The sequence below is a fragment of the Somniosus microcephalus genome, chromosome 8 (assembly GCF_052327205.1).
Source record: "Somniosus microcephalus isolate GS21.2 chromosome 8, FLI_Smic_1.0, whole genome shotgun sequence".
Classification (NCBI taxonomy): Eukaryota; Metazoa; Chordata; class Chondrichthyes; order Squaliformes; family Somniosidae; genus Somniosus; species Somniosus microcephalus.
The window spans coordinates 241,820,587-241,838,658 of NC_140994.1; the positions used below are offsets into that span (position 1 = coordinate 241,820,587).

Sequence of the window (18,072 nt, forward strand, 5' to 3'; positions counted from 1 at the left end):
GGAGACAACAACGGTATGCTCATTCCTAATCCTTCTTCTCACAACCCACTTCCCCCTTATCCCACAATCTCTTCTCACTTTCAAGCTGCTGATGCTGTATACATGCATATCTTGCTTCCCCCCACAACTCCCCTCACCATAACCCAACTCTTGTGCTTTTCTGCTTTCAGATAATCAACAACAAGCACCCGAGCAGCCAGTCCCCGAGGCGATGCACGAGAGCGAGGGGGGAGAAGAAGAAGACGACATAGCGTCACTGCATCTGTCACTCGCAGACACCAGCTCAGAAACTGGCACTGTGCGTACTTTAGAGGCAGGAACTGCACAGGGTGAGCACCGGCATGAGTGGCCTGCAGCAAGGCCAGGGGGAAAGGGTAGCTCGGAGGCCAGCTCCCCGGAGGGCGAGTTCAGGCGCGAGTTCTGCTCCACACAGGCTCAGATGAGGACCTCAATGGGGTGGTCTTCAGAAGAAGGATGATGGGCATGCACAGCGAATAGCTGGGTGCAAGGGCAAGCCTGCCAGAGAGCCTCTCGGCAATGTCAAGGACCATGGAGGTTTCCGCCTCCAACATTGCATGGGGCTCTGCGCAGAGCTTGGAGCCCAGGATTTCCAGGCTGGAATTAATGGAAGACGCACCAAGAGACCGCGTCGACCCAGACATGATGATACGTGTGATGGGCGATGTCGCGGCTGCCATTGCAGCACAGACAGAAGCGACCCCCCGTCTTAGTGCCGCAGCGGAATTGCAGACCACTCTCATGAAATCTCAGCTTGATGCCGCCCAAGCTCAGACTGCTGCCATTGTGGCTGGGCTTACCACTGTCGATCGGGGCTTGCAGGGTATCGCAGCAGCCCAGCAGTCTGTGCTCCAACAGATTGCTAGGAATGCTGAGGCGCCGCCCCGGGGTAGTGGCAGTGGGTCAGTGGAGCAGGAACCTGCTGTCCTCTCTCAGGATGACAGCATTCCTGTTCCCACCACTGCCACTCTGCCATTGCTCTTGCCGCTGCCTGTCAGCCAGCCAGCCCAGCCTGCTGCCGCCCATGCGAGGTGGTGCAGTCTGCAGCCGGGCCTTCTGGGGCCAGAGCTGCTCGAGGTCATCCTTAAAGGCCATCTGAAAACACATGGAAACTCAGCAGCCTTCCACCAGCCATGCTGCAGCCACGGATTCATCAGCCAGGTGCAGAGCAGATAGCCCTGGTCTTCGAGCAGCCATCCTCGAGTTTGCTGTGTTGGCTGGAAGATTTCTGGCACACCGGACTGACTCGGACTGAAGGCATCGTGGCTGCTGGCATTGACCATCAGGAAGTGCTGGGCGTGGTCGCATGCATTAAGTGAGTGGTAGCCTTTGCGGTTATGGAAGATCTCAGGGTTGTTATACGGCGCTTGCAAAGCCACGTGGGTGCAGTCGATGGCGCCCTGCACCATGGGGAAGCCCCTATCCTGGCAGAGCCAAATGCGTCCTCGTCCTTCTTCTCTCTGCTCAGTGAGAGGACAACGTAGTCCCTTCTCCTGGTGTAGAGAGCCTCAGTGACCTTCCGGATTCAGCGATGGACGGCGAGCTGTGAGATGTTAGCTATGTCTCCTGCTGCAGACTGGAAGGATCTGCTGGTGAAGAAATTGAGGGCTATGGTGACCTTGACTGCCACAGGGAGAGTCGTGTTCACCCTGCTCTCAGGCTGCAGGTCTGGTTACAGGAGGTGTCAGATTTCTGTGACCACCTCCTTGGTGAAGTGTAGCCTCCTGATATGTCCATTTAAGCGAGCAGCAGTATAAGAGGAGTGCTCTGGGAAGACGCTAGGTGGGTAAGGCCCCCTGTTGAGATCCCTCATTGCCCTCCTCCTCCTCCCTCTGCGCACATCTTCTCCTCTTCTTCGCTGCCTCTGCTCCCTCTCCCAAAGATCCTGGCGCACGAGTGGGACTGCCAGTACAGCCCGATGAGTCTTAGAAACATAGAAACACAGAAGATAGGAGCAGGAGTAGGCCATTCGGCCCCTCGAGCCTGCTCCGCCATTCAATGAGATCATGACTGATCATCCAAATTCAGTACCCTGTTCCTGCCTTCTCTCCATATCCTTTGATCCCTTTAGCCTTAAGAAATATATCTAACTCCTTCTTGAATATATTTAATGAATTGGCCTCTACTGCCTTCTGTGGTAGAGAATTCCACAGGTTCACCACTCTCTGGGTGAAGAAATTCCTCCTCATCTCTGTCCTAAATGGCTTACCCCTTATCCTTAGACTGTGGCCCCTGGTTCTGTACTCCCCGACCATCGGGAACATCCTTCCTGCATCTAGTCTGTCTAGTCCTGTTAGAATTTTATAAGTTTCAATGAAATCCCCTCTCATTCTTCTAAACTTCAGCGAGTATAAGCCCAATCGACCCAATCTCTCCTCATACGTCATTCCTGCCATCCCAGGTATCAGCCTGGTGAATCTTCGCTGCACTCCTTCCATGGCAAGAACATCCTTCCTCAGATAAGGCGACCAAAACTGCACACAATACTCAAGATGTGGTCTCACCAAGGCCCTGTACAACTGCAGCAAGACATCCTTGTTCCTGTACTCGAACCCTCTCGCTACGAATGCCAACATACCATTTGCCTTCTCAACCGCCTGCTGCACCTGCATGCTTACCTTCAGTGACTGGTGCACAAGGACACCCAGGTCTCGTTGCACTTCCCCTTCTCCCAATCTATTGCCATTCAGATAATAATCTGCCTTCCTGTTTTTGACACCAAAGTGGATAACCGCGCATTTATCCACGTTATATTGCATCTGCCCGATCACCCAACCTCTCCAAATCGTACTGGAGTTTCTCGGCATCCTCCTCATAGCACACACGCCCACCCAGCTTTGTGTTATCTGCAAACTTGGAGATATTACATCTAGTTCCCTCGTCTAGATCATTAATATATATTGTGAGTAGCTGGGGTCCAAGGACCGATCCCTGCGGTACCCCACTAGTCACTGCCTGCCACTCGGAAAAAGACCCGTTTATTCCAACTCTTTGCTTTCTGTCTGCCATCCAGTTCTCTATCCAAGTCAATACCCTGCCCCCAATCCCATGTGCCCTAAATTTACACGCTAATTTCTTATGCGGGACCTTATCGAAAGCCTTTTGAAAGTCCAAATACATCACATCCACCGCATCCGTGCCAACTCTCTGTAGAGCAATGCAGTCAGTGCCATTCTCCCACTCTATCCCCGTAGCCCTGCAATTTTATTTCCCTCAAGTGCCTATCCAGTCTCCCCTTGAAAACATTGAGTGTCTCCGCTTCCACCACTTCCATCGGCAGCGAATTTCAGGTCATCACCACTTGCTGTTTAAAAAGTTATTCCTCACGTCCCCCCTGTATCTCTTGCCCAAAACCTTAAATCTGTGTCCCCTAGTCCTTGTACCATCAACTAGTGGGAACGGCCTTCCCCCGTCTAGCCTAACCAAACCCGTCATAATCTTGTACACCTCTATCAAATCACCTCTCAACCTCCTTTGCTCTAATGAAAACACATCCAGATTCTCCAACCTATCCTTCTAGCCAAGATCCCCCATCCCCAGAACCATTCTGGTAAATCTCCTCTGCACCTTCTCAAGGGCCTTCACATCCTTCCTAAAGTGTTGTGACCAGAACTGGACGCAATACTCCAGTTGCGGCCTAACCAGTGCTTTATAAATGTTCAGCATATCGTCTCTACTTATGTACTCAATACCTCTATTTATGAAGCCCAAGATCCCATATGCTTTTACGATAGCAAAATACTGCAGATGTTGGAAATCCGAAATAACAACAGAAAATGCTGGAAAAGCTCAGCAGGTCAGGCAACATCCGTGGAGAGAAATTTGAGTTGACGTTTCGAAACGTCAACTCAAATTTCTCTCCATGGATGTTGCCTGACCTGCTGAGTTTTTCCAGCATTTTCTGTTGTGTTTATATCCCATATGCTTTGTTAACCACTCTCTCAATATGTCCTACCACCTTCAGGGACCTATGCACATTAACTCCCAGGTCCCTCTGTCCCTGCACACCCTTTAAAACTGTACCATTAAGTGTATATTGTGAGCAAGTGTTGTGAGCAGAAGCCTTTAAATAATAATGAAGCCGTTCACCACTTGCAGCAATACTCCCTGTTACCGGAGAACTTTGAAAGCAGTTTATAAAGCTGCTGGTGTTGCAGAAAGTTGCACAGAGCCAGTCAAACTGAACAAACATGTCAGGTGCAAGTAGTTGCTGATGACCCTTTAAATACCGCTGCTGGAGCCTCCTTCCTGCTTCTCAACGCTTGCTCAGCCTGTCGTTGTTAAGACATGCCGGTAAGCGCAGCGGCGAACTCCAATGTCACAGATCGGGCGTCAAGTGAGCGTTGCACACTCACTGATGTCACGATACGCATAATTTCCATGATTTTAGCGATCGCTGATATCAGCAGTGCTGCCGTCAATCAAAAATGGCGGTCGCCGCGGGACACGCCGGCAGTTGGCGGAGGAGCAGTGGTTGACATTTTTTACCCGAATCTGGCTGTAACGGGTGGCACTAAACCCCCAAATTTCAAGGCCTGTGTATGGCACTGCCACCTGGTCCATCCACACCTGGAGTAATGGCTCCATTTTGGTGCCCACACCTGGTGAGGGAGATGGAGACACTGGAGAGGACGGTGGCCAGAATGACACATAGTCTGATGGAGTTTAGTTCTGAGGATCGTGTAGTGTCCGTGTGTAGATAAAGACACTGAAGACAGGAGTTGGTTCATAGGTATTTACTAAGCAAATCTGGGGGGGGTTTCTAAAGGATATACACAATACACAGGCTTATATAGCCCAAGTGGCAATTACCGGCATTACGCACACCTGGGGCTCTTAAAGGCACATACACCATAATTGCTCTTAAAGGCACATACACCACAATTCCTCCCCTTCTAGCTAACTAGTATATCATATTTTAAGTAATTATTAATTACATGTTATATGCAAAATAATATACATTGCTGTATTAATTAATTATAAGTTAGTCTCTCAGGAGGCTTCCTGACTCGGTCCGGATAACGCCTCGGGGGTGTAGTAGTTTCTGGTGGTGTAGTAGGTTCTTCTGGCAAGGCTGATTCGGCTTGAAGGCCAGTGTCGGGTTCATCGGGCTCCAGTATCACTGGATCGGAGGTAGATATGGGTTGTAATGAGCCAAAATTTTCTCGGATGTGATTAAGTCTTTACATTTATGGAAGGCACGTTTACAGTCTTCGTTCCATTTCCAAATCACTCCTGTCTGTAGAAGATCATTAAGAGGGTGTAGAATAGTTGATAAGTTCGGTAAAAATTTATGATAGTAATTTATTAATCCCAGGAATGACCTTAATTGTGAAACATTTTCAGGTGCTGGGGCTTTTATAACTGCTTCAATTTTTTCAGGTGACTTATGCAACCCTTCCTTATTAATTATGTGGCCACAATATGATATCTGATTTTGGAAAAATTCGCACTTGGGGCGATTTGCTCGTAGGCCCCGTTCTTTCAGCCTAGTGAGCACCTGCTCCAAATTGGCAAGGTGCTCGTTGTCGTTTTCTCCTGTTATAAGGATGTCGTCTAGGTAGCATTGAGTCCCCGGAATCCCTTGCAGGACTTGCTCCATAGCTCTTTGCCAGATAGCTGGAGCTGATGCTATTCCAAAAACCAGTCGATTGTACTGGTACAGGCCTTTGTGTGTGTTTATTGTGAAATACTTTTTAGAGGTCTCCTCAACCTCCATCTGTAGATATGCCTGTGCCAAGTCAATTTTTGTGAAACGTTTCCCTCCGGATAGTGAGGCGAAAATATCTTCTATCCTCGGAAGAGGATACTGTACCGTGTGAAGGACCAGGTTTACAGTCACCTTAAAGTCCCCACAGGTGCGAATTTTTTTCTGTTCCTCAGAGTTATTTATCAATGTTTTTTTCATGACTGGAACGATGGGTGTTGCCCATTCGCTCCAATCTATTTTGGATAATACGCCTGCCTTTTCCAAATTCTTCAGCTCTGCCTCGACTGCCGGACGTATTGCGTATGGCACCGGTCTTGCCTTAAAAGATTTTGGAATTGCTGTATCTTCCACTTTTATTGAGGCGGTGATGCCTTTCAAGGTTCCTAGTTTCTCTTGAAACACTTCTTTGGCGTTGGCCAAGATGTCTTTTAATCGTTCAGGTATGATGTCATCATTGTTTTTTTCCTTACTGGTCACCGTCAGTGCCTGAATGGAGTGCCAGTCTAAACGTATCTTCCTTATCCATTCACGTCCCAACAACGGTGGACCACCATCTTGTAGAATGTATAAATACAACTTTTGTATTTCTTTGCCGTTGTATACCACAGGCACCCTTATTTTTCCTTTGGGGTAGACTTTCTGCCCCGTATATGTTTTTAAGATAATGGATGTGTCTTTTAGAGGTATATGCGAAAATAGCCTCTCGTAATCTCGTCGATTTATTACGGTTAGAGCTGATCCTGTATCTAGCTCCATTTTAACTGGGGACCCTGCTATTGTGAGGGTAACCCAAATGGTTTGGTAATCCTCTCTGGCAAGTACATTATGTAATTTGAGACAGCTTAGTCTCTTGTTTCCGGAGTCACTATCGCTATTCTGGTCTTCGGAGCTATTGTCCGTCATCATTTGTACCTTCCTGTACTTTTCTTTATTGATTTTTTGTTTTCTGTCAGTGGATTTATTTTGTCCAGATTGGCATACTCGTGCAATGTGTCCAATGTTACCACATTGCCTGCATGCTTTGCCCTTGAACCAGTAGTCCCTCTGGTTATGGGTGGATCTGCCGCAGCGATAACATCTTCCGAACTCCTGTGTCATTTTATGGGTGCCGAAGTCCTGTGTCTCTTGTTGTATCTCTGCAGCTCCTTTTGCTGCTGCTTCGTATGATACAGCCATACTGAAAGCTTTGTCCAATGTTAAATCTTTTTCAGAAAGCAGTCTTTTTTGTGTTCCTTCACTTAAGAGACCGCAAACAAATTTGTCTCGAAGATAATCCGATAGTCCTGCTCCGAATTGGCAGTACTTTGATAGCTTTCTTAATTCGGTTAGGTAATCAGCGTTACTTTCATTCTTGTGTTGATTTCTCTTGAAGAACTTGAATCGTTCCGCTATCAGCAGCGGTGTTGGGTTTAAATGCTCCTGCAGGGTATCAACAATTTCTTTAAAAGTCTTGTCCTTTGGTTTGGCTGGAGTGATTAAATTTCGTAACAGCCCGTATGTCTTCGCGCCCATTAAGTTCAGAAGTACTGAAGCTTTTTTTTCATCTGTTATTCCATTTGCAGTGCAATAAACCTCTACTCTTTCCACGTATGTGGTCCAATCTTCTATTTCGCCATCAAAAGCCTCAATATTACCAGATTTAGGCATTTCAGAAAAGATATGGCGCTTCCCGCGCTTTCCCGCCGCTGCTACCGATAACAACGCTGTTTTACTGTGGTTTCCGTTTATTCACTGTTGGAGACTCGTTCCCGACGGAGGTCTAAACGCTGACCTGCTTGCCGCGCCAGCCGTCTCTCGAGTGCACCCTCCCAGTCCGTTATTGCTTGCCTCCGATTTCGCTGCCTGTCTCAGCCGTAGAGCCCGCCGCTGGAGCTCCAGCCTGACGCCCAGGAAGGATTAGCGCAGTACCTGTCACCAGCTTGGCCAGCTGGTGAAACCACAGTTTCTCTTACTTCCTTGAGTCTTCTGGACGCTGGAGGAATCGATGTCCTTGAGGTGCTGCCAAATTGCAGGTAAGTCCGTTTCCACTTCGTCGCCACTGTAGTGTCCGTGTGTAGATAAAGACACTGAAGACAGGAGTTGGTTCATAGATATTTACTAAGCAAGTCTGGGAGGGGGTTTCTAAAGGATATACACAATACACAGGCTTATATAGCCCAAGTGGCAATTACCGGCATTACGCACACCTGGGGCTTTTAAAGGCACATACACCATAATTGCTCTTAAAGGCACATACACCACAGATCGGCTCCGAGGGGTCGGGCGATTTAGAGAAAGGCAGGCCGAGAGGGACATGATTGAGGTTTTTAAAATGATGGAGGAATTATTGGACTCACTCGTTGGGTGAGGTATTTGAGATGGATTGGGATGGTAGGATTAGAGGGCCTGAGTATAAGATCCATAGGCACAGAGTTAGGTTAGACACCAGAGTCCTCAATCTCTGGAACAGACTCGCTGAACATGTGGTGGGTATGGAGTCACTACCACCCTTTAAAAGGGAGCTGGGGAGGAATTTTCCCGAGTTTGTCCTGAATTGGCTGCAGGTGTTTATTCTCTCTTCTGTTTGCCTTTCCCAGGTGAGCAATGGTTCGGGGTGGATCAGTGGTGTGTCTGATTGAACCCTGTCTGAATGGGGCAGGCTCGCTGGGGCTAGTGAGCTTTTCTTCCTCTTCCTTTCTCTGTTCATATGATACAGGCTTCAGGGCAAGTCTTCAACTGCCAGCCTCTGGCTGTGTCTGTTTCAGTAAATCCAGTGCCCCAGTGATGTAATAATATTCCCTGGGAGGTGCAGGTAGAGTTAAGCAGCTCCCCTCACATCAAACACACGGGAACTCAGTGTAATCAGTGACTCGGCCCCAACAGAACCAGCCTGGTTTGGAAGGCCTGTTTCTGATGTGCTCATTGACTCAGTGGGGAGAGAAACCCTTTCGAAATCCAGTTCCACTTTTCCCTACCTTTATTTCAGCTTCTGATCTCCCCAAGTCTCGCTCTTTGCTGGAACAATTCTGCTGGACTCGCCGAAGCTTCTCGATTTCTCTCTCCAATTCTTCCTGTAAAGTTCATTGGAAAGTTTAAAATAACTACCTGCATTTATATAGCACCTAGGACAGGTGAGACAACGCTTGGTTAAAGAGGTAGGTTTTGAGGAACATGGTAAAGGAGGAGAGGGAGAGGGGAAGAGGGGACAAGGTTTGGGGAAGAAATTCCAGCGATTCAGGCCTAGGCCGGGGGTTCTCAAACTTGTTGCTCCTGTGGCTCCCCCCCCCGCCGTGTTATAAAAGTTCCACCGACCCCCGTAACACAACACAAGTCTTTTCTCTGTATAGGGATGTGTTGGTGGAAACTGAGTCCAATCTGGGAATTGTCCAAGTGCTGTGCAGTTCTTGGGCTGTATATTCCGGTCCCTACGGGCTGTGCACCCACCCATAGGGACATCGGAAATGCTGGTCTCTGGCATGCCAAGCGCATGCGCTGAAAACCGGTATTTCCGATCTGTCAAGAATGCTCTCGACAGATCGGACACCTGCCCTGGAGAAGGGCCTCTGCGGGCAGATAGTTCCACTTTCTGGAGAACCTCCGCCCGCAGAAAACCCTTAGAAATCTTACGCCTGGTAAAAGCAAGCGTAAGGCCTGCTTTTACCAGCATAAGATTTGAAAAAAGTATAACAAATGTTTTCACTCATTTATCATTTAAAAATACTTTTAAAAAGGTAAGTTTATTTTTAGCCCTGTAAAAAACTTCAATTATTTTTTTCAAAAAATTAAATTTTTGTTTAAAATATTTAATTTATTGTAATTTCAACTAATTTTAAAAATGTGATTTAAAAAAAATGTACTTAATGTTTAAAAGAGTTTTTGGGGTGATCTCCATTCATATATTTGACAGGTCTATCTGTCAAGTGTATGAAGGGAGATTCCCTTCTTTGATTGGCTGCCCATGGCCCATGAGATCCCAGGGACGCTTGCGAACCGCCTGCACCTCTGGGATACGTGGGCCCTGTGCACTTGGAGTTGGAGAGGCCCAGCATCGGAACTATACGCACCTCGGGAGCCCTCAGGTACGGGCGTAGATTTTGTCCAGATCGGAGGCCTCCGCACACAGGAAGTCTCCGATCAGAAAATACGGCCCCTTTTTTCTTTAAATCACAAATAATATCCATTTCAAATTATTCACAATAAACAAAGCGGCTCAGCAAGTTTCATCGTGGAGTCTTTGAGATAATATCTAATATCTGTCATAATATTAACCCCCAATATTCCTAAATAATCTGCTTACATAATAAAATAAGTGTAGAAACTGATCCAAATTTGGCGCATTGACCCCAGCAACAGCTAAAACCATCTGGTACCAGAAACCGATCGACCGGCCAGATCCCAGTGATCCTCTTACTATTGATCAATCCTGGTGTAAATCCAGGGCTCTCGGTAATAACCTGACAGCAACACAACAGTTTCCATTTTAAGAATGGATTGGAAGGATTAATGGGCGTCCTCCTGTAGATTTAGGATCACATTACAAGTGTTGCAGCCAAGTGAAAAGTCCTCGCATTGCCACATCTTCTGGTGCTTTGCAAAGGCCAGTAACGACATGCGATTTCAGGTTGAGACTGAAAGTAGAGCAGACAGGCGCACACAGAATTTGGTCAAAACAAGCGGACCAAAGGTACAAACACAATCAAAAATGTCTAAGCTGGGCACATGGAGGAATTGATATGGAAGAAGTTTCATCAGACATTAAAACCCTCAGGGGTAGGTCAGAAATAAACCATCGTGAAGAGTTCCTGAGAGTGTTTGGGTTACCAGCATTTATCTATCTCTCTCTCTATCTCTCTCACATCTATAGATACACACAATACAAAATACAGCACAGGGTGAAATTGATGCTCCTATGTTTTATATCAGTGTGTTCATGCTTTCTGAATTCATGCCTCTTCAAATTTAATTTTGTATTTACCGATTCTGATCCCACTGCGAGGACCTTTCCGGACTGGATGTTGGAGAAGCAGCGTGATAAATCAGAGGCAGTGGAGGGGTCGATAAAGGTGGTGGTGAGGAAGAGCTGGGTGGTGTCAGTGTACATGTGGAACCTGACGTTGTGATTTTTAGATGATGTCGCCGAGGGGCAGCATGTAGATGAGAAATAGGAGGGGGTCAAGGATAGATCCATGGGGGACTCCAGAGGTAACGGTGCGGGAGCGGGAGGAGAAGCCATTGCAGGGGATTCTGTGGCTATGACTGGATAGGTAAGAGTGGAACCAGGTGAGGGCAGTCCCACCCAGCTGGACAACAGAGGACAGGCGTTGGAGGAGGATGGTGTGACACCGTGTCAAAGGCTGCAGACAGGTCGAGAAGGATGAGGAGGGATAGTGCACTAGGGTCATCGTCACACAGGATGTCATTTGGGACTTTTTAGTCGGGCTGTTTAAATACTTTGGCAGAGGCAGAAACCTGATTGGAGAGGTTCAAACATGGAGCTGCTGAAAAGATGGGCACAGATTTGGGAGGTGACAACATGTACAAATGCCTTGGAGAGGAAAGGGAGGTTATGATGGGGCGGTAGTTTGCAACGACCGAGGGGTCAAGGTGAGTTTTTTGGAGGAGGGGTGATGACAGCAGATTTGAAAGGGAACGGAACAGAAAGAAAGATTTGCATTTATATAGTGCCTTTCACAACCACCGGACATCTCAAAGTGCTTTACAGCCAATGAAGTACTTTTGGAGTAACAACAGAAAATGCTGGAAATACTCAGCAGGCCAGGCAGCATCCGTGGAGAGAGAAACAGAGTTAACGTTTCAGGTCTGGGACCCTTGGGTCCCAGACCTGAAACGTTAACACTGTTTCTCTCTCCACGGATGCTGCCTGGCCTGCTGAGTATTTCCAGCATTTGCTGTTGTTATTTCAGATTTCCAGCATCCGCAGTATTTTGCAAGTACTTTTGGAGTGTAGTCACTGTTGTAATGTGGGAAACACAGCAGCCAATTTGTGCACAGCAAGCTCCCACAAACAGCAATGTGATAATAACCAGATAATCTGTTTTAGTGATGTTGATTGAGGGATAAATATTGGCCAGGACACTGGGGATAACTCCCCTGCTCTTCTCCAAAATAGTGCCACAGGATCTTCTATGTCCACCTGAGAGAGCAGTACCTGAGGAGAGGGAAACATTTTGAATATCAGCTAGCATGGGGGTCAGGAAGAAAGGTTGGGTCATATTCCTGCCATCTCTCTGCCCCCTCAATCTCTCCCTCACCATCTCTCTCCCTCCGCCAGCTCTCTCCCCATCAATCTCTCCCCATCAATCTCTCTCCCCATCAATCTCTCCCCATCAATCTCTCCCCATCAATCTCTCCCCATCAATCTCTCTCCCCATCAATCTCTCCCCATCAATCTCTCCCCATCAATCTCTCCCCATCAATCTCTCCCCATCAATCCCTCCCCATCAATCTCTCCCCATCAATCTCTCCCCATCAATCTCTCCCCATCAATCTCTCCCCATCAATCTCTCTCCCCATCAATCTCTCCCCATCAATCTCTCCCCATCAATCTCTCCCCATCAATCTCTCTCCCCATCAATCTCTCCCCATCAATCTCTCCCCATCAATCTCTCCCCATCAATCTCTCCCCATCAATCTCTCCCCATCAATCTCTCCCCATCAATCTCTCTCCCATCAATCTCTCCCCATCAATCTCTCCCCATCAATCTCTCCCCATCAATCTCTCCCCATCAATCTCTCCCCATCAATCTCTCTCCCATCAATCTCTCCCCATCAATCTCTCCCCATCAATCTCTCCCCATCAATCTCTCCCCATCAATCTCTCCCCATCAATCTCTCCATCAATCTCTCCCCATCAATCTCTCCCATCAATCTCTCCCCATCAATCTCTCCCCATCAATCTCTCCCCATCAATCTCTCTCCATCAATCTCTCCCCATCAATCTCTCCCCATCAATCTCTCCCCATCAATCTCTCTCCCATCAATCTCTCCCCATCAATCTCTCCCCATCAATCTCTCCCCATCAATCTCTCCATCAATCTCTCCCCATCAATCTCTCCCATCAATCTCTCCCCATCAATCTCTCCCCATCAATCTCTCCCCATCAATCTCTCTCCATCAATCTCTCCCATCAATCTCTCCCCATCAATCTCTCCCCATCAATCTCTCCCATCAATCTCTCCCCATCAATCTCTCCCCATCAATCTCTCCCCATCAATCTCTCCCCATCAATCTCTCCCCATCAATCTCTCTCCCCATCAATCTCTCTCCCATCAATCTCTTTCCCATCAATCTCTCCCCATCAATCTCTTTCCCATCAATCTCTCTCCCCATCAATCTCTCCCCATCAATCAATTCAATTCAAATCCATTCAAATCGCTTTATTGGCATGACAAGTTACATCTTATGTTGCCAAAGCATCGGAAAACATTCATGTTTGTTCACAAAAATACAGATCTATCCATACAGTGTATAAACAGATGTATCCCTGAGTGTATAAATATACTTTCATATAATTTATATATACTCTTTTCTTATATTTAGTGGTTGTCCCTCTGTTTATGGCAAGCTGTAACATAGTGTGCCGCTAGTGTTACGCAATTTCTCTCTTCCCCTAGTAGGTATGGGAGTTTTTGGTCGTCATTCAAATTTCTGAATTCCGGGCATATGTTTGTGAATTTTGGGTAGAAATTCTCCCTTATGCCCTGATATTTTCTACAAGCTGTGAGGAAGTGCATCTCTGTCTCCACCACTCCCTGGCTGCAGTGAGAGCATATCCTGTCCTCTCTTGGTAGCCGGGTCTGCCTGTGTCTACCTTTTTCGATCGTCAGGTTATGTTCACTAAGTCTGTACATTGTCAAAGTTTTTCTCAGTTTGCTATCCTTTACCATGGTCAGGTAATCAGCCATGTTGTATTGTCTGTTTAGGGCCAAGTAGCAATTGAGTTTGCTTTGGGTTTTTGTTGTTTCTGCCCAATATGACAGATATTTTTCCTTTTGGTTAGCGACGATTGTGTTGGGTCGAATTCTTTGTGTTACGCTGTCACTGTCCTGGGGCTGGTTATTGTTAGTAGTGTTAGTAGTTACTTCACTGAGTCCCAGGACTAGTTGACTGAGGGTATTCTTCTTTATGGTCCTCTCTTGGCATTTCAGGGCTTCATAATGATAGCATTGGGGGTTGCTCATTTCTAGGTGTTTCCAAAATTTGGTGGCTCTTTTTTGGATAGTGATTATTAATGGATATTGGCCTAGTTCTGCCCTGCATGCATTGTTTACGGTTTTCCTTTGAGTCCGGAGGATACTTTTACAGAATTCTGCATGTAGGATCTCAATTGGGTGTTTGTCCCATTTTGCAAATTCTTGTTGTGTTAGCGGTCCCCACACCTCACTGCCATAGAGTGCAATTGGTTCAATTACTGATTTGAAAATTTTGAGCCAAATGCTAATTGGGATTTCTATTTGGATTGATTTTTTAATGGCATAGAAAGCCCTTCTTGCTTTCTCTTTCAGTTCATTCACAGCCAGTTTGAAATTTCCCGTAGAACTGATTTTTAAGCCCAAGTATGTGTAGTTAGTGGTTTGTTCAATTTTGGTTGTTCCTAGTGTGAAATTTATTTTGGGTCCCTGATGTCTGGATCTTTGCTGGAACACAAGGACTTTGGTTTTTTGGGGATTTATTGTCAGGGCCCAAGTCTGGCAGTACGACTCCAGCAGATCCAGGTTCTGCTGTAGACCCTCCCTAGTTGGTGACAGCAGAGCCAGGTCGTCTGCATAGAGGAGGAATTTAACCTTGGATTCATATAGGGTGAGGCCGGGTGCTGTAGATTGTTCAAGTAGTTTTGCCAATTCATTTATGTAAATATTAAAGAGTGTCGGTGAGATTGGCGAGCCCTGCGTCACCCCCCGCCCCTGTGGGAAGTATTTTGTTTGTTTGTCTCCAATTTTAACTGCACATTTGTTGTTTGTATATATTGATTTAATTACATCATATGTTTTTCCCCCTACCCCGCTTTCGATAAGTTTCAGGAATAAACCGTCATGCTAGATGGAGTCGAAATGGGAAATCTCTTTCCCATCAATCTCTCCCCATCAATCTCTCCCATCAATCTCTCCCCATCAATCTCTTCCCATCAATCTCTCCCCATCAATCTCCCCATCAATCTCTCCCCATCAATCTCTCCCCATCAATCTCTCCCCATCAATCTCTCCACATCAATCTCTCCCCATCAATCTCTCCCCATCAATCTCTCTCCCCATCAATCTCTCCCCATCAATCTCTCTCCCCATCAATCTCTCTCCCCATCAATCTCGCCCCATCAATCTCTCCCCATCAATCTCTCCCCATCAATCACTCTCCATCAATCTCTCCCCATCAATCTCTCCCCATCAATCTCTCCCCATCAATCTCTCCCCATCAATCTCTCCCCATCAATCTCTCCCCATCAATCTCTCCACATCAATCTCTCCCCATCAATCTCTCCACATCAATCTCTCCACATCAATCTCTCCCCATCAATCTCTCTCCCCATCAATCTCTCTCCCCATCAATCTCTCTCCCCATCAATCTCTCCCATCAATCTCTCCCATCAGTCTCTCCCCATCAATCTCTCCCCATCAATCTCTCCCTCCCCCCACAATCTCACCAGCGACCTCCCACCCCACAAGCCCTGATCTTTGATTCCCTGTCCCCAGCGTTCCCCGGCTCCTGCCTTGTCCCGCAGGATTTCCCGCCCGGCAGTGCTCAGCCACTCAAACTGGCTCGGCTTCCCCGGTGGGAAACAGAATAAAACAACTCTAGTGAGGTCCTGCTGTTAAATTCAGCCGGACCTAGGCATTCCTGGAATTTCCAGGTTTCCCGCTCACTGATGTGCCGCACCCCCCTCGCTCTCTCTTCACCTCACCCTGAATCAGGGCCTCAGTGTCTGGGCCCTGAGCAGAAATATTGCCTTCTGTGTCTCTCATTAAAGAGGCTCCTGCCCTGTATAAACTGAGTGAGCTCACACACACCGGCTTCTTTTCACAGTGACACACCGTGTGCTGCATTTTCACACCGACTCAGCTCCTCCATTTCCAGCAATTAGCCGCGGGGAAAGGGAGACAGACTCAAACACACCAGCATTTCTCAAACAGCAATCCCCTCTTGTTGTGAGGAACAGTTTCTCCACCCAGCCCCTGAGTCTCCCCCTGTGGGTGTCCCTCACTCCCCCACCGGTGATGGTCCTCTCCCTGCTGCTCAGAGGGCAGAATCCCCCAGCGTTACACAGGGCCACAACATGCTCTGCTCTCCAGCCCTATGCCACGGAGTGCCAGTTCTCACAGGTGCCCACACAGTGAATTACTGAGCTCTACAGTGCCCTCCCCAGGAGGGGCTGAGTGTGGGTGAGGGGCAGTCACCCTGGGCCACTCTCACACCCCTCCCAGTGCCCACCCTGCTCTCTCAGACAGACTAAGAGAAAGGGGTGGGAGCAAATCTGACTGAAAATTAAAATAATCACCCAGACCCAGGGCAGCAAGTAAACACTGGGCTAAAGCAGCACTGTCTGCAATCAGTTCCAATTAGTGTTGGTCATTAACAGGAAAACTCTCCCTCACTGTATTTAATATCAGGAACTGTATCACTCACCTTAATTGCAGCTTGTGCCTGATCGAGGCTCAGCAGATTGTGGGATTTATGTTTCCCTATTATGCTACAGGAAACACACACACACTCTGCATCATCTTTACAGTAGTACTCTAGAATCTTCTTATGGTCAACACACTGTCTGTCTGTGAGGTCAATCACAGGCTCGATTAGGGTGTGTCCACTGAAGGCCTTGTTCCGTAAATGTGGTGTTAAATGGAGGGAGCAAAGAGATATTTCACATTTCAGACACGTCTTCACAGCTGGAGATGGACAATCATCACAGCAATCACACATGACACGGGCTGAATCAGCAGCAGGCTGTGAGCGGTTGTATTTTTCCACTATATTACACAGCGTGAAGTTTCTCTCCAGACTGGGCCTGGGGTTGAATTTCCGGCGACACTGAGGACACTCAACCCCTCCTGGGCCTGCTGTCTGGGCCCAAACTCCCTCAATACATTTCAAACAGAAACTGTGCTGACACGGTAATGCCACAGGATCCTGGTACACGTGGAGACACACAGCACAGGTTAATTCAGCCTCTAAAGCTCCAGGCTCCATTGTTACAGCACTTGAAGAGTTTTCACACAGCACCGGAGAGAGCGAGGAACCAGAGCAGGAAATGAAATTCTTATAAACACTGGTGCAGGGAGTGACAATGTTAGTTTCACTTTCATGACTCACTTTGGCTGAAGATTAACTCTTTCAGGCCTGCAGCAGCAGTTCAGAACCAAAATCAGAAAAATAAGATAGCAATTTTACAATATGGAGCCAGAATACAGCAAGCTGGGCCCAGGGAACACAGACCCCAAACTAATCAGCTCAGATCAGACACAAAATAGTTCAACAAACAAATTGAAACTCATATAATGAGGAAAAATAACCTTTACAAACCCTGCAGAGAGGACGGGGAAGGAGCTCTCTGGGAGGAATAGAAAAATATACAGAAAAAGTTAAAGGTTCATCAGAGGGGCAAAGAGAGATGAAAAAAAGCAAAGCAGCAGAGGCTACAAGTCTCAGTAAACTCAACACAAAACATGTCCAACCAACGCAGAGCTGCAACAACAAAGACAAAATAATGTTGGACAACAAATCCAAAACAGGAGAATCCAGTCACAGGAACTCATGAGCAAACTGTACAGACTCTGGTCAGACACTCCTCGAGTACTGTGTCCAGTTGTGGTCAGTCCTGTTACGTCCGTGAATAATTGAGACACGGACAGCAGGAGTGAACAAAATAAGTCTTTACTGTTGGAAGTCCATAGTGAAACTAAAAACACAGAGGCTCACTAGCGCCTTTTATGCAGGGGTGGTCACTGCCGGTACTGCAGTCTGAGACCAGTTATTCTCTTAAAGGTACATACACAACAATTCCTCCCCTTTTAGATAAACAGTACATAACATTCATTTAAGAACTAAATGATAACTAATTACAATCACAATTACTGTTGCTAGATACATTGGTTAAGTTTAAGCAATTATAAGTTCAGTCTTTGAGGAGGCTTCCTGATTCTGTCTGGATAACGCCTCTTTGGGGTATCAGGTTCTTCTGGCAATGTTGAGTCGGGATCAATGTCGTTGTTTGGTTCATCTGCTTCCAATATTACCGGTTCTGCGGTAGCTGCAATTGGAATGTCGATTTCATTACCAGGTGTATCAGATCGTGGTGTGGAGTTGACGTTTTCCAGTGACTCTAGAATCTGGTCAGCATGGCGTCTTACAATGCT

At 47.1% G+C, this 18,072-nt stretch overlaps 1 protein-coding gene across 2 annotated transcripts in view; it reads right to left on the reverse strand.

The window, feature by feature from the left end:
* LOC147114207 (E3 ubiquitin/ISG15 ligase TRIM25-like) overlaps positions 1-16,939 on the reverse strand; it is a 41,136-nt gene extending 24,197 nt beyond the window's left edge. The window contains exons 1-2 of one of the 2 annotated variants that reach the window (XM_085995872.1): positions 16,346-16,938; positions 8,683-8,778 (exon numbers count right to left, since the gene is read on the reverse strand). In XM_085995872.1, coding sequence (XP_085851998.1) covers positions 8,683-8,778; positions 16,346-16,906 — 657 coding nt within the window. In that variant the 5' untranslated portion in view covers positions 16,907-16,938. Of the gene's footprint in view, positions 1-8,682; positions 8,779-16,345 lie in introns of both variants that reach the window. The other variant, XM_085995873.1, reaches the window with a different exon arrangement.
* Positions 16,940-18,072: the final 1,133 nt, after the last annotated feature.